Source organism: Excalfactoria chinensis, chromosome Z (assembly GCF_039878825.1).
Source record: "Excalfactoria chinensis isolate bCotChi1 chromosome Z, bCotChi1.hap2, whole genome shotgun sequence".
Lineage (NCBI taxonomy): Eukaryota > Metazoa > Chordata > Aves > Galliformes > Phasianidae > Excalfactoria > Excalfactoria chinensis.
In genome coordinates, this window is record NC_092857.1 from 52,837,431 (window position 1) to 52,853,399 (window position 15,969).

A 15,969-nucleotide genomic window follows, 5' to 3' on the forward strand; every position below is an offset into this window, starting at 1 on the left:
TGCTTAAAGTCCCATATGACCTTTCAGTTTAGTTCAGCGTTAGTTTCGCTATTAACAATAAGCTTCAGGAGTATCTTTTGTAAATAAATGTAATTAAAGTTGTATGGCATATATGTTTAAAAAAATCAATACACCACAACACTGTTCTCTTAACTGCCTCCTTTCTGCACACTGGGCTCTTTCAGTGTGCCTGTTACCCACCTTTCAGTATCTTACAGAAATACTGTGTGCTCATAAAGTGAGAAAGGTGGTCTTTTTTTGCTACAGCATTGTGTTTTTTTGTACCAACTTGTGACCAAGCGATTCACGCTATCACTTTCAGCATAGTAATACCTCTTCTGCCCCATTTTGTCAGGTTTTGTGTGTGTTTTTGTTTGTTTTTTTAACTAAAACATTAAAATACTTTTTTAATTAAAAAAAGGTAAGTCAAATGTTGGTAATGTGAAATGTGTTTCTACTTTTTCTAGTTACAGGTGCAAGTTTTGTGGTATTTAATGGAGCCTTAAAGACGTCTTCAGGATTTCTAGCTAAATCCAGTATAATTGAAGGTAGGAACTGTACTGTGTGTGTGTTCTGCAGAGGGCTTTAAAAATACAAATTAGCCTTGTGTGGGATCTTTGTTCCGCTTTAAGCAAAACCCTTTCAGGACTTTTTAACTTGAAAACCTATCACAAACAAATTGTGCTGTATAAAAATGCATGCTAGTTTATCTACTGTTTTTGTTACATAATAAGTTTTAACTCTTCACATTAGTCTATGCAAACATTTCCTTCATAGCTGCCGGTATCTATAAATACGTTCGTTGCTGTATTGATGAAATACATACATTGATACGTATATGTCAGAAACTTAATATTTGTCTAGTTTGCTAGTCTTAGCTCTGTTGACTACAAAGGCTTACTCCCAACTCCTGTCATGGGGCATTTAATGCTGTACTTGAGTATGGAGTCCAATTTAGCCCTTGAAGAGGGCTAATCCCACTAATATTTAAGCTAGGACTGCTATAACATGTTGCTGCTCTTCCTGTAGACAAGTGAGGATTTTCTTACTGATTTTCTTCTAGATGGATTAATGGTCCAAATAACACCAGAGACAATGGAGAGCCTACGTCAGGCACTAAGAGACAAGAAGGACTTCAAAATAACTTGTGGCAAAGCAGATGGAGAAGGACTAAAGGAATACGTAGATATTTGCTGGGTGGAAGATGAAGAAAAAACAAACAAAGGGTAAATATATTAGCAAAGCATATCATTCTCAAGTTCCTAACTTTCAAATACCTGCTTTTTATTTCGAGAAATTAATCTATGGCATCTTTATTCAGGTAATTTGCTGCTAAGACCTGCAAGAGAGTAGCACAGTAAGCTGCCTGCTCTCCTGTAGATGTCACTAGCAGAACAGTTTCGCTTGCAGTATTTGCCAAAATCAGTACCATTTTCCCTGTTTGGGAAGCTGACAGGAAGAATTTGTGAACCCTGAGATTCCTTTGAAAATCTGTATCAGTCAAATCACTAACCAGTTTAAGGGTGCAGTTAATCCCTTTAAGCCTTTGGGGTTGAGAGCTTGGAAGTGCACACAACTGCTCTTTGCCACTCACTGCTTGGAATGCTATCATTTAATTTAAAAAAAAAATTAAAAATAATATCCTTATTGCTTATGATTTGAACAGTAATATGAATAACTTCGAACTTTAATTACACATCATTAACTCAAAACTTGCCTCATGTTAACCAAGCTCTTTCTCAGGTGGCGGGGTTGCCTTGGTATGCTGGGTTTTTTGTTTGTTTGTTTTTTTGGTGGTGGCTTTTTTGACTGATTGGAACAAAAAGAGGCTTTAACTTTGGCGGCTTCAGTTTCACAGACCCATAAGGAAAGGTTTTTATTAACCACTGTTTTTTGTAACTTCTATGTTATTATGATGCAAATCCTGTATTATTTTGTTACAGAGCCGTTAAACAGCTTTTAAAGACAACTAGAGATTGTGCTTTAAAATGGGAAAACATGTATGAAACAAAATGTTACTGTAACTATTGACTATACTATTATCTTCCACAGAATTTTAAGCCCAGTAGATGGAAAATCAATGGAAGGAACTTGGAGTGAAAAAATACCACATGCCAGAGACTTTGAAAGAAAAGGAAAAGTTTTGAAGTGTACCGAGGTTAGTAGATTACTTTGTACTTGAACTTTTTTTACTGCTACTACTTACAGTATTTAACTATTATAAGTAGCAGGGGCACGCAAAAGCGAGAGGACTAACGTTACTGTTAAGGAAACTGAACTATGCATAGCCGTACCAGCGTGCAGACTGGTCTGTAATTCTCTGATAAGTTTATACACTTAACATTATTTTCCTCTGAAAAAGAATAAATGCTGTAAGTCTGTTGGCACCGTTAACTCTATGAGTATGTAATCTAGATATTCTTACAACTACTTTATTGTGATTGAACAAGTGAAATGCTAGGAATATTATGCCAGCAAACAAGCATTGGTAGCTCACCTTGTTCTGTGTTAACTGAATACTGAATAACTTTTTTTTTTTCTTTTCATATGTCTAGACTGCTGAATATCCCTGTTGTTTCTGTAATTTCAGGTGTATTATTTCCTAAAGGACCATGAACTACCCAGTCCTGTTCATATCCAGTTTGCTAAAGACATTGCTGCTGCCTGCAGCACTGCTCTTTGCCCACACCTTAAAACCTTGAAGAAGAATGGGATGAATAAGATAGGCCTGAGAGTTTCGGTCGACTCAGATATGGTAATCTTTCAATTTGTGTTATACATACTTCAGTTCTGAAGCCTTGCCTATGAAGACCTTTTGGTCTTTTTCTGAATGTACCCAGTTTTTGTTCTACCCCAGATTCAGACCAAGGATGAAATTTCATTTAGGAGCTGTCTTAATGACTAATAGTTCACAAAATAATTACTTCAGTTTCTCTTTCTGCCCTATGCTGTAGCAGCTGTTTGCTGTAAGTTTTGTCTGGTTCTGACTCTTTGGCACTTGTGTGTCTCTAGAGTGAGTTAGTAAAAGTAAAAAAATCATAGAGCTAATTTTCTGATGCTTTTTGTGATGTAGTTTTCTGCTGCATTAGCTCCTGATATTGCTAAGACCTTTGCGCCAGCATTTCTACAGCAGAAGACAGCTTTGCTTTGCTCCATCTAGTATGTGATGCTGCTAAAAAGACTGCCAGAACTCCAGGGCTGGAATGAACTTGTCTGAAGAAGTAAACTGTAAAGCTTCCTTATCTTTAAGAGAAGCTGTAAATACTCGTTTAAATTATTTTTCAATAATATATTTTGAAACTAATAGTGTTGATAGAATGCAATCAGATCATTTTGACAGAAGTCTCGAGCAGTGTGAGACGCAGAGGATGTGTGGTGTGGTAAACCTAGAGATACAGTGACAATTATAATAGTTCAACTAATTGACCTGGAAACCTACCCAGTTTCTGGTACTTGTGTTATTTTCTGACTGCGTGATGCAAGGTGAAATACTAATTTACCAAGATACTGCACACTTGTTAATAGCAGAAATGTCAATGTGTTTCTATTCTAGGTTGAGTACTTGGCAGGATCTGGGGGTCACCTTTTTCCACAGAAGTACCTGAATGAATTGGACAAAGCTCTGATTCCTGTGATCCATGGTGGGATGTCAGATCCCGCAAGCTTGCCGCTGAAAATGGAATTAATATTTTTCCTTATGGAACATTTGTTTTGAGAGCAGTTTCTGGCAAGATACCGGTTCAACTAGCTCTGAACACCAAAGCTTAGTGCATCAAACACTAAATCGATCAAATTTGCTAAAACTGTTCTGATTTTAATGGATTTTCAAACTGAATTTAAACAAAACAAGAACCCAATTTCCATTTGCTACTTTACTCCAGAAACAAGTGTAGTTTGTAATGTTCTCTAACGTTCAGAAACTTTACACTTAATACAGTTGCAGAAGAAGGCAGTTGCTTACCTCTGTACACTACTGTAGTGTTTATATTGTGTAGTGTAACTTCCAGCCATGCTATCTTGCCTCCTAAGTGCTCAGATAAGTATTAAAGACATTGATGCAGTCAGATCTAATCTCAGCCTGAAGCATGTGCTTTCCATGTGCAAAGAACTTTCTTGCTGTTTGAGGTTCTAACATGAGGTCTTAGGTAGCTGACTGCATGCTTCATGCATCAGTATAAACGCAGGTGGATGCCTCTTGACACTTGTTTTGATCAGCACAAGGAATCACAGAATGATTTAGGGTGGAAGGGACCTTCAATGTCACCTAGTCCCAGTCCCCGTGCCGTGGGCAGGCTGCCTCCCACCAGATGAGGCTGCCCAGGACCCCACCCAACCTGGCCTTCAGCATCTCCAGGGATGGGGCACCACAGCTTTTCTGGGCAGCTGTGCCAGGGCCTCTGCACCCTCAATTTCTTCCTAACATCTAACCTAAATCTCCCCTCTTTTAGTTTAGCCCTTCCACCTTGTCCCATCACTGTCAGACTATGTGAATGTTAAGCTCCCTTTAAGTACTGGAAGGATGCCATGAGATCTCCTCCAGAGCCTTCTCTGGAGCACTGCATCCAGGCTTGTGGTCCCCTACACAGAAAGGGTGCAGAGCTGTTGGAGTTGGGTCCAGCAGAGGGCCATGAATGTGATCAGAGGGCGGGCTGGAGTACTTCTCTTATGAAGAAGCAGTGAGGTAACTTGCTTTTTCCAAACCTCATTAGATTTCTGTGGGCCTGCTCCTCAAGGCTGTCCAGGTCCATCAGGATGGCATCCCTTCCTTCTGTTCTATCAGCTGTACTACTCAATTTGCTGAGGGTGCACTCAGTGCAACTGTCTTTCTTATTGATGAAGAGGCCAAGGAGCACTAGTCCCAAGGCAGACCCTTGGGGGGATGCTGCTCATTTCCTGCCTCCACTTGGATGTAGATTCATTGACCATGTCTTCCTGGCCATCATATATTCCACCCTTCAAAGCCCATATCTCTCCAGTTCAGAGAGAAGGATGTGGCAGGGGACCATGTCAGAGGCCTCGCAGAAATCCAGGTAGATGACATTGGTTGCCCTTCCTTGGCCCACAGATGTAGTCACTCTATCACAGAAGGCCGACAGATTGGTTAGGCAGAATCTGCTCTTGGTGAAGCCGTGCCGGCTGCCTCAGATCACCTGCTTGTTTTGCATGTGCCTTAACACATGTTCCAGGAAGATCTGCTCCTTGATCTTCCCAGGTGCAGACCCACCTGGCCTGTAGTGCCCCAGGTCTTCTTGCACTGCTCTTACAGTGGAAGAGATTTTGCTCACCCAGCCAACAGAGATGTTCAGGGACGTAACAGACATGGAAAGCCTGACTGGCAGTGAAGTCCGAGTCAGCCTTCTTCGTGTTTGTTGAATTTAGTTCTCCCTCCTAAGCTGTCAGAGGGGTACACTCTCCTTCGCCTGTGTCTCCTGAACAACGTACTGTAGAATCTCTTCTTGTTATTGTTCACGTCCCTTGCCAGGTTAAGTTCCACCTGTGCCTTGGCTTTTGTGATTCCATCTCAGCAGGACAGCTGAGATGAACAGTTACCTTCCTGGAGGAGCCCTCACAAATTCCTTTGGGATAAACCTGAGGTTTTCCCCTCCTCCTTCCTGAAGTGGCAGCGTTCCCTGGTTCTTCTCTGTCACTCAGCAGAACATCCCCTTCTCTCATCAAATCTATTTCAAACAAAGAAAAATTGCAGTTCAGTTTACAACGGCGTTGTAGGTGAAGTCCTGCTGCTTCAGGACCGTATGCTTCTGAATTACTTTTTGTAGGAAAACTGATTTAATTCTTGAATTTGTAGGGATTTGTCTTACTGAAACAGATGCTATTTTTATAAGTACTGATCTTTCTTGTATTGGGCGTTCAAAAGTCCTGATGCAATCTGACCTTTCAAGGATTACTAAAAAGCCAGATTATCCTTGTAGTAATCTACACGTGGCAATAAGACAGGAACTCTGCGCTCTCTTTTCTGCTTCCTTCTCCTGCTTTTCTTACCTCCTGGTTAGCCTCCTTTATTTCCAGGGAGGACAAATGTATTAAGTGTGAGTTTTCATGAACAGATTTAGTACTGTATGTATTTTTTTTATATTGGGTCCTTAAAATCTATTTATGTACTCGGGATGCATGTGATTTTGTACCAAGGCTCCATGAACCAAGGTTTGCTAACTGTCAGAATTATTTACCAAAAAGGAAACAACGGAACCGAGTCCGATATTGTTTTCAGTAAAAATGCTGGTACAGGTTTATGAGACTATTAATGCTTTTCTGTCTTCTCGATGCTTACTGGGGATATTTCATGTTTTTGTCTCTGATGCAACTTGTAGCTTAACCTAATCGGCTCTGTGCTTAGACAACAAGCGTTGGAAGTTCAGGCCCGCGGCCTGGCTGCCCCTGGGGATACATTTGAGCTGATGCTGGGTGCCGAGCGGTGGGCAGCTGCGCGAAGGCGAGTCGTGCCTCGTTGCTACCGCGCGTCGTTCTGCCATTATCCTGTACTAACGATGCCTAAGAGTTAATAAACGTTCTCTCTTGTCTAAACAAAACAGTCAGGAGTGCTGTGCTCACCGCCTCGGGTTTATGGTTCCCCTCCGGCGGTGACCGCGCAGGGCCGGACTGCGGGCCGCTTTCAGCGCTGCCGTCCCGCAACCTCCGCCACGGCCGGGGAGCCTCCGCCTCTCGGGGCGGGCCCGGGCTGCGGCCATGGCGGCGGAGCGGAGCGCGGTGAGCGCGGCGCTGCCGCCGCCTGCCGTCCCGCTCCCTCCCGGGGGCCGCGGCGGCGCCTCGCTGAGGGCCGTCCCGCCGGGTGCCGCGGGAGCGCGGGGCGAGGCGGCGGTGGATCACTTCCTGAAGGCCGGCCGCCTGGCGGCCAGGGACGCGGCCGAGATCCGGTGGTGGCACGCAGCGAACAGCCGGCGCCGGGCCCGGGAGGCCGCCCGCAGTAAGTGCCGGCCGGAGGGAGGCCGTGCGCTCAGCCGGGGCGGCTCCACCTACACGTACAGCACGGAGGGCCCCGGGCGTTCTGGTGCCAGCAGGATGAATGCGGGCCAGCCGTAGGCCCGGCGCTACGAGGGGTCGGGTTGTGCCGCTCTGCCCGGCGTGGGGCGGCCTCACCGCCGGCACCGCGTGAGGGCTGGGAGCGGGACGAGGCACTGACAGCGCCCGGGGAAGGCTGCGAACATGGAGGAGGGGCTGAGGTCCCTCGCCGTGTGGTTGCCTATCCAAATAACACGAGCAGAGCTCAGTCTGCCATTGGTCACTGATTTCTAAAGGTCCCTGTGACCGAAGTACCTCACGGCGTGTCTTGGCTGCATCGCAGGTACTCTGTGTTACTCGTGGGGTAAGCGAGCGCCGTTTGGTGTGGGAAGTTTCCCTGCAGTTATGTTGAAGCAGACGCTGGAAGCACTGGATTCGCTGTGTTTCAGCGCTCACTGTCCTAATAACAGGTGCCGTTCACATGGTAGAAGCAGATGTCCTCCTTCGTGGTGGCAGGGGAGGAGGTGGAGAGCCAATCATGGCTCATCCTCCTGAAACAGACAGCGACATCACACTGCAGGAGTGGCTGGAGGAGATGGTCGGCACAGATAAGGGCATCAAGCTGGATTTTAAGAGGTATTTTGAGGCAAAGCGTTTGCAAATACTTTACATTCTTAGCAGTTAACAGTTCTATAGGTAATGCTAACTATCTTCTGGTGAGGGCTAAACCAACCTTGTTCTTACCGTGCAATTCAGGGTTTATGCATTCCTTACTGGACAGTAATGGTAGTGAGTTGTAGTTGGTTTTACTGAACACATTAAAAGAACAAAAGCTTTAAATGTTTTGAACCACGGATAGTTATTTCACACTCAGTGAACTCGTTACTGAGTTGCAACTAAGCACAGTCGCACTGCCAGGAAAACTGAAGTAAGAGTGCTTATCTGGAAAGCTTCTGCCACCTTTCTGCTTGAGCAGAGGAGCCGGGAAGGAGAAGGACTGAAAACCCTGTGAGGCTGCTTTCACAAGCCTGAAATGGGGTTCAATGTGACCTGTGATTTTTAGACAGTCTTTGCCATTCCTGGTTTTAGCTTGCTCTGAATACGTGCCAGATTTTACCGTGTACAGAGAATGCAGCTGCACATCAGAAAGAGCTCTGTCACTGCCTAGGTGTGCTGTAGGGGTGCAGTAGTTGCTTGGTGGCTATAAAATCAGTTCGTACCAGTTGTTCTGTGTGATGTAATCGCCAGGTCTGTGTGATCTGATGATTCTTATCCTTTGGTTACTGTTGCTGAAGTTTTGCAGATTACATTAACAGTGCTTAAGAAGAAATATTTTATGTGCTTCAACCCCGTGAGGGTGATTGATCACATAATCACACCTCCCGCTAGAACTAATGCATTCTGCAAAAGGGCTTCAGAGTCGCACTTCAAAAAAGCCACAGTAGTTTCAAAGAAAGCTTTGAAAGTGGAGTCAACAATACGTTTGAATTTTCTCAGTGCTGCGCAGTTAGAAGAGGGCTGCCTGGGTTTGTGTGTTGTGCTTTCAAGAGACGATGCTTTGTTTTTGTGCTCCTTACCTTATTGTGTAGTTATTCATCGAAGAAATGAAGGCATTTGGGCGGCTCTGACAGTCAGCTGTATGTTAGTTCTGGGAACAAGTGAAATGTTCTGCCTTCAGAGCATGTTAGAAGTACTTAAACCTGTGATGTTAAATCAAGCCATTACTGGCTTTTCTATTGAAAATAAATAAATAAATAAGCAAACAAGTAAAAAGACCAGGAACCAAATGAGGCAGCTCTTGCTGACTTGAAAGCACTGAGTGCAATCCTACTAATATGCAGTTCTCTCGGCAACACAAAAGCTAAAATGCAGGGAAGCGCTGCTGGCAGTAAGTGTGGGCAGCTCGAGGCACAGCTGGCTGCTGCTCCCAGTGCTGTCTGCACATCCTGACACGGTTCTTCTGACCTCATCCTGGGCCAGGGCTGGGAACGGCCTGGTACAGAACGAGCCTTGCAGAGCGGTGGGGAGGACTGCAGGAGAACACAGGTCTGTCCTGTTAGTAAGGAAAGTACTGCTCTACTCACAGTGATTTTAAGTTCCTGAAAGTTATGTGGAACGTTCATTAATTCTCTGTGAGAAATCAATCACGGATTTTCTTGACACTAATTCTGTTGCCTGATGATTCTAAGTTTCCTTTCCTACCACAACACAGCAGTTTTGGAAGTTTTGTTAGGATAGACGAGGTTCATAGAACCATCACAGAGTGACCTGGGTTGGAAGGGACCTCAAGGATCATGGATCTCCAAGTCTTCTGCTGCAGGCAGGGCCACCAGCCTCCCCATTTAATACTAGAGCAGGCTGCCCAGGGCCCCGTCCAACCTGGTCTTGAACACCTCCAGGGAATGGCATCTACAGCCTCTCTGGGCAGCCTGTTCCAGCACCTCACCACTCTCATAGTAAAGAACTTCCCCCTAATATCCAACCTATATCTTCCCTCCTTCAACTTAAAATCATTTCCCCTTGTCCTGCCATTATCTGCCCTTGTAAAGAGTTGACTCCTCTCCTGTTTGTAGGCTCCCTTTAGGTACAGGAAGGCTGCAAAGAGGTCACCCCGCAGCCTTCTGTTTTCCAGGCTGAACAAGCTCAGGTGCCTCAGCCTGTCTTCATAGGAGAGGTGCTTCAGCCCTCCAGTCGTCATTGTGGCCCTCCTCTGGACCCTCTCCCATAGCTCCCTGTCTTGTACTGGGAGCCCCAGACCTGGATGCAGTACTCCAGATTGGGCCTTACAAGAGCAGAGCAGAGAGGGACAGTCACCTCCGGGTGCCTGCTGGCCACCTCTCTCCTGATGGAGCCCAGGATGCCATTTGCTTTCCGAGCTGCAAGAGCACTCTGCTGGCTCCTCTGCAGGGCTGCTCTCAAGGATTGCTCCTCCCAGTCTGTATATATGCCTGGGATTCCTCCAGCCCAAGTTCAAAACCTTGTACTTTGCTGCATTGAGCATAGCAAAGTTAACAAGAGGTTATAGGTTGTGTTAGAATGACAGAACCACAGATTTGTTAAGGTTGGGAAAGAGCACTGAGATTATCTAGCCCAACCATCAGCCCGTCCCCACCGTGCCCACTGACAGGGCTACATGTGTGCTGAGTGCTTCCCGTCCTCACCCTGGGCAGGGGGTCTCACCTTGCCCACATGTTGCTGGTACAGCCTTGATGCCGTACGGCCCTCCTTGGAGCTGCTCCAGCTTGTGAAGCCACATTTGGAGAGACCTGTTTGGCTCAACGCAGACATCCTCCCGGGACCCAATGGGATCAACGCCGTTGTGGATGCAAAGGGATTCCTTGATGCCGTCACTTCGTTTTTCCCAGAGGTAACCTTATCGTTGGGATGGACAACTGGCTGGCACCCTGAGCAGCACAACGAAGGTAAAGAGAGGGAATGTAATGTTTACAATAAATAAATTTAACATCATTTTCATTCTAAAATTCAGTTTACAGCAGTGCTTATTGAGGATGTACTGTAAGACACGGGACATACTGATTGCAACAGCGAGTTACTGTTTGCCCCGCAAAACCTTAGTTTTGAATTCAGTGCATTTTTAGACCGCAAAGCAGTCGTGACAGAAAAGTCCCTGCATTGCTTGTGAGTAATTGAGCAAAAAGTGATTAACTGTTGTTACTGAAGAACTGCAAAACAGCACTCCTGGCTACCTCCAGTGCTCATAAGAACCTTGGCAACTGGCACTGTGTTTCAGATTGCTCGTCTTTAGCGTCTTTTTAAGTACAAAACATTTCATGTGCTACATTTCTCCATAACTTTGTCTTCTACTGCATTAATTCAGATTCTTCCCTTCCCTTCCCTTCCCTTCCCTTCCCTTCCCTTCCCTTCCCTTCCCTTCCCTTCCCTTCCCTTCCCTTCCCTTCCCTTCCCTTCCCTTCCCTTCCCTTCCCTTCTCTTCCCTCCCCTCTCCTTCCTTCCCCTTCCCTCCTTTTCCATTCCCTCCCCTCCATTCCCCTGTCTTCTCCTCTCCTCCTTTCTCTTCCCTTCTTTTCTTTTTCTGCTTTTAAAAAGCCAGAGTTGAGTTAAAGCCAATAGGGATTGATGTCATAAGCAAAAGCCTTTAGAGGGAGAGCAAAGATACAATTTTGTGGACATTGGGAAGTGTTGTATTCTGCAGGTGTATGTGAACTAACACAGCAATTCATGGAAATAACTTTTTATTATTATTATTATTTTATTTTAATTTTCCCCTGGCGCAATGATACTGCTTATAATAATTGAGTCATTTCATTTTTAAATTATCTGATTTTCACAAAGCCACTGTCTGCGCATCCCTTGTCTTGCAGTCCAGCCGTTCTGCAAATCATCGTGTCTTTGTTTTGGCAGAGGCTGTATTTGTGAGGAAATATCTTTAATCAGATGTTCCTTATTGCAGGCTACAGCTGGACAATGGTGAAAGAAATGGCTGAGATATGCAGTACACTCTCTCAGCCTGTCACATTCCCTGTACGGGCAGCGTTAGTGCGGCAGTCAGTGTCTGAGCTGCGCTGGTTAATAGACCAGTCAGATGGGTAAGTTTGTGGGACTTCATTTTTAGCAGCCTTTATTGTAAAGTCACACATTTCTTAGTAATAAAGCACTCGCCTCCTTTAGTATCACTTACTTTAGGTAACTAATTTTGTGTAGGTTTTGTAACCCAGTTCCATTACAACCATTTTGTAAGACTAGTAAAGTTAATTTGTCCAACCAGTTCAACACTGCAATTTGCAATTAATTACTACTTACATGTTATATATTCCACAATCTATATATTCCTTGTATTCTATAGAATTGTCCTAAAAGCATCCAGGGTCGGTTCTGAATCAGAACTCATTTATTAACATGATGGTCAGCAGGGCACTACCCCGTTTGCTCACAACAGGACTGGGGAGAAAATCAGGAAGGCAGGAATGAGGAAAGTCCTGGGCTTTGATAAAGACCATTTTCTAGGTAAAAGTGAGACAAAATAAAACAAAACCAAGAAAAACAAGCGATGCTAACAGCAAATACCTCCAGCCCACTGATATCCTGCGAGTCCCTGATCAACAGCAGCCTTGGCAAACATCCTCCATGCTCCTCCAGGGTTTTAATTGCTGAGCATAGTGTTGCATGATACTGAATCCCTTTGGTGTTTTGGTCGTTGTGGGTTAACCCTTCTGCCTGTGTTCGGTCAGAGCTTTGTGTCCATTCCCAGCCTATCAGCCTTAGTGCTCTGTCAGCACTGTTCAGCAGCTGCAAAAACATGGGGTGTGTTGTCACATCCAAAACATTTCAGCATACTGAGCTGCCGTGGAATAGGTTAATTCTGTCCCAGCCAAAACTACAACAGAAGTTTACTAACAGTCTGAGGGACTTTGCTTTGGTACTTGAAGATCATTCAGTAATTTCCTAATGCTGCTTTTAAAAAATGTTCTTACAAACAATGTCATTACAAATGTATTTCCGTATAACAAAAGAAGACGAAAACTTGCTTCATACGCACTGCCATTTCCTCACTTGTTCTCGGGCTGCAGGCATATTCTCAAGGTAATCTGTACCAAGCATTCTTCATGCCCCATGTACAATTCGTGTTGTTTGAGCTTCGGAGTAATATTTTCAGTAATTGCTTTTTATGTAAACTCGAAATCATTGGGGTGGAGGAAGATGATTGGCATGAATGTAAAAGGGTTGGGAAAACAGGGACATGCAGTTCTCCTACCTCCTAATTTTTGGTTGCTTAACTTAGAAGTCTACAGGAAATAAAATGTTGGTAAGTAATTACATTCCTAACATTAAGGTACCACAGTTCTGACTGTTTTAGAAACCTATTGATGCAATGTTTGTTTGTTTGTTTCCTGTTTAATTAATACTGTTCACTCTTTTAACAGGTACAGCCTCACTGTCTGGACAGGCAAACAGGACGTGTATTCTGTAGATGACTTGCTTTTCATCCGTGAAAACTTCGATAGAAGTAGGGTTTATTATGACATCTCAGAACCACAGAATTCTGAGTTTAAAAAAGCGATAGGAATAGGATGTTAAATATGAAGCCCACAAGGTATGACCTCATTTATAATACTTGGTTTCTTTGAATGTGAAAGGGAGGTGTGTTTTCCTTCCCAAATGGAGTGTATAGAACACAGCCATGGTCACTGACGTAGTTCTTGTATAATTTCCTTAAAACGTTTCCCTAACAGAAATGCAGTGCCATTTTAACAGGTCAGTATTGTTCCTTACTTGTCACATGCATGCTCTCTGTCATTCTCCCAGTGGCATTTAGCACTTGTTTCCTGCAGGTATATAAAGGGGGGACAGCTTTGGTTGCTAGTTGTAGACTGCGGTAATTTGCTACCAACAGCTTTTGTGTGAGCCAGTCAAGAACCATTCAGTGTCTGTCAAGGAGAATCATTCACGTTCTATACAGTTGAGACTGTAGTACGTATGGCACTATGCATTCCTCAGAGGGATTGTTTTGTAGCTCATCCTCATATGCTTCCATTTGTGCTGCTATCATAAGGGATAATTTTCTCACTCCTCACCAGTAGGAGATTCTGATTATGAGGTGTTAAACATAGAATCCATGGTATTAGCACGAGCTATGTAAAATGTTCTGCTGCAGTCTCTTTAAAAGCTTGAGGCCCCAAGAATTAAGTACTTTTACAGTAATGACTGCTTACAGCAAAAATCACACGCTTCTGTGATTTACGTCCCGCACTCCGGGTTGTACACCTTTGTAACTCAGAATGCCATTGCAGAAATTGACAAAAGTTGAACAATATAAAAAAGAACAAAAAGCAACTCACTGTAACCATGTTTGTCACCTGCAAGAAAAGGCTTCGTCATTTTACCTTCGGGATTTTTTGCCTCTCTTCCGTCTTGATTTCTTGCAATGGACAGCAGTAATGACCAAAGGGTCAGGTTTGACAGGGCAGGTATTGTTCAGGTGCTTGTGCCCACTTGACCAGAGCTGAACAGATTTAATCTCTGTTCTTTGTAGCATCAGTTTATGTTAACTGTGCTTGCACACTTTGCTACAGCATAGGAAGAAGAGGCAATAACTGCTTCTGAACTTGCTGTAACCATGGTAGATGGATACTTCACAGACCCTCTTCTGCTTTAGTTTATCTGTTGTTGCTGTAATATCTCCATGATGTCTGTATCTATGTGTTAGCTTGCTTCATTCACTGATGGTTTTGCCAGTTTTATATACAAGCCTTGTATGGACCAATGTACACATGTAAGGTCTCCTTAATAAAACCCAAGCTGGGGTGTTGTATCAGACTTCCCTTCTTTGCCTCCCTACAGCGCTTTGGCGGTTGAGTTTCAGCACATCTTTGTAACAAAGTGAGATGAAGTTACTTTCTTCCAGCTGCTCTTACATTTGACTTGTGTTTGCACTGTCAGGCACTGTCATTACTGCATTATTACCCTTTAAGTGTGGCTGAAGAAAATGCTCATTCCACGCTGCAGTTACTGGTAATTGCAGCAGGGCAGGAAGGCCCGTGTTCCCTTCTGCCAGCTGTTGTGCAGGAGCGGTGGCTGCGAGCAGATGGGTGCGGTAGGCTGGTGGGGGCTGATGGGGTGATCACACCTGAGGCTGCTGCTGCAGCACAGTAGCAAATTACTGTTTTTATTGTGTTCCCGTTAAAACTGGAATTATTTTACGCTGGCATCATCTGAATTTTGATCATTGCTATTTTCAAGGCAATTGCTTGTTGCTTTTCAATATCTTTGTATTTTGCCTTCATTCCCTTCTGTTTTTCTGCGGTGTTCTGCCATAGCCGCTGCCTGGGCTGCCTGATTGTCACTCCCGATGCTGTTGAAACGTAGAAGGGAGTGGCTTGTTGAGAAGGAAAGCTGCAAGTGGTGGCATCTGGCAGCTTGACTGTGCTCAACTGATAGTTCATCCCTCCAGGGGAAGAAAACAAAAACCAAACAAACCCAGAATTAATCACAGTGCATCAGCATGCACTTGGACTCAGGAACTTGGGAATAACTTGGGCTGTATGCAGTCTGTGAATAGCATCTAGTCCCACTTGAACACAAAGTCACATGTTTTATTTTCCTATGTGGAGCAAAACCTCTGCATTAATATTAGAAATACATCGTGGTGCTGGACGGAGCCACAGATCACAGTGGTTAAGCTTCAAGCAGTGGCTCTGACTTCATGCGGATGCTCGGGGTCATGTGGTACTTCCTTAAGCTGACACTTTGGCTTCCCTCCCAGGTTAAGGGAAATCACATGCTGTTAACAGCGCTCACTGATGATACTTGTTTACTCCTGGGGTGGAGCAAGCCCTGCTGTGAGCTGGGGGATGGACAAGACCTCCAAGCATTCCTCTTAGACTAAGGCTTTGGGGTTCTTTAAGATGTAATGGCACCTTGCACTTCCTACACTGTAAAGACCACCGCAGAGGAATAATACGGGTACAAAATTAGTTTCAAACTGTTCTGATTCCTGTTGTTTGAAATTTACCTTCCTCTTTGTTGCTTTCTGACAAATACTTGCAAGGTACTTTGCATAAAGTAGCTCAAATGCTTCTATCAGCATCTGCAGTCAGGGCCCTCAGGTTCTGTTATCCATTCTGTCAGCCATAAAAAAAGGGTGCGCTTCTGTTTCTGCAGCGTAAGATACAAAACACAGGGGTATTCATAGGATGCCTGCGCTCCCTCTCAGTTAGAACATTGTCCAAGGAGACGCCTATCTTAGATAACAGGTGCCCTTCTCTGAACAACAGGAGCAGTACAGGATGTATATTTTTAAACAAGGTCAGTTTCTCTGAAGGAGCATAAGGCTTAGAAAGTATTAATAGCTGAGACATTTATCAGAGCTATTAGTCATAACAATTGGCATTTCGTACCAATCCACTCTGCAAAGAAAACCCGACTTTTCTCGAGATGTGTTTATATTGGCACTGATCTCTTCGAAGGCATTGCAGCAACAGCAGAACTTGAAACTTTGTGGAGAAAAAAACA

The 15,969-nt window shown here is 44.3% G+C and overlaps 2 protein-coding genes across 5 annotated transcripts in view; both read left to right on the forward strand.

Annotated features, from left to right (window-relative positions):
- The window catches only part of ZFYVE16 (zinc finger FYVE-type containing 16), a 33,823-nt gene extending 27,283 nt beyond the window's left edge, over positions 1 to 6,540 (forward strand). For 3 of the 4 annotated variants that reach the window (XM_072359436.1, XM_072359437.1, XM_072359438.1), the window contains exons 14-18: positions 468 to 548; positions 1,064 to 1,226; positions 2,053 to 2,158; positions 2,591 to 2,755; positions 3,554 to 6,539. In XM_072359436.1, the coding sequence (XP_072215537.1) occupies positions 468 to 548; positions 1,064 to 1,226; positions 2,053 to 2,158; positions 2,591 to 2,755; positions 3,554 to 3,715 (677 nt within the window). In that variant the 3' untranslated portion in view covers positions 3,716 to 6,539. Of the gene's footprint in view, positions 1 to 467; positions 549 to 1,063; positions 1,227 to 2,052; positions 2,159 to 2,590; positions 2,756 to 3,553 lie in introns of all 4 variants that reach the window. The other variant, XM_072359439.1, reaches the window with a different exon arrangement.
- Positions 6,541 to 6,699: 159 nt separating this feature from the next.
- On the forward strand, positions 6,700 to 14,274 carry FAM151B (family with sequence similarity 151 member B). The gene is made up of 5 exons (XM_072359440.1): positions 6,700 to 6,943; positions 7,449 to 7,614; positions 10,183 to 10,400; positions 11,411 to 11,546; positions 12,882 to 14,274. The coding sequence occupies exons 1-5, from the start codon at positions 6,706 to 6,708 to the stop codon at positions 13,033 to 13,035; spliced, it is 912 nt and encodes a 303-aa protein (XP_072215541.1). The 5' UTR covers positions 6,700 to 6,705; the 3' UTR covers positions 13,036 to 14,274.
- The last annotated feature ends 1,695 nt before the right edge of the window (positions 14,275 to 15,969 follow it).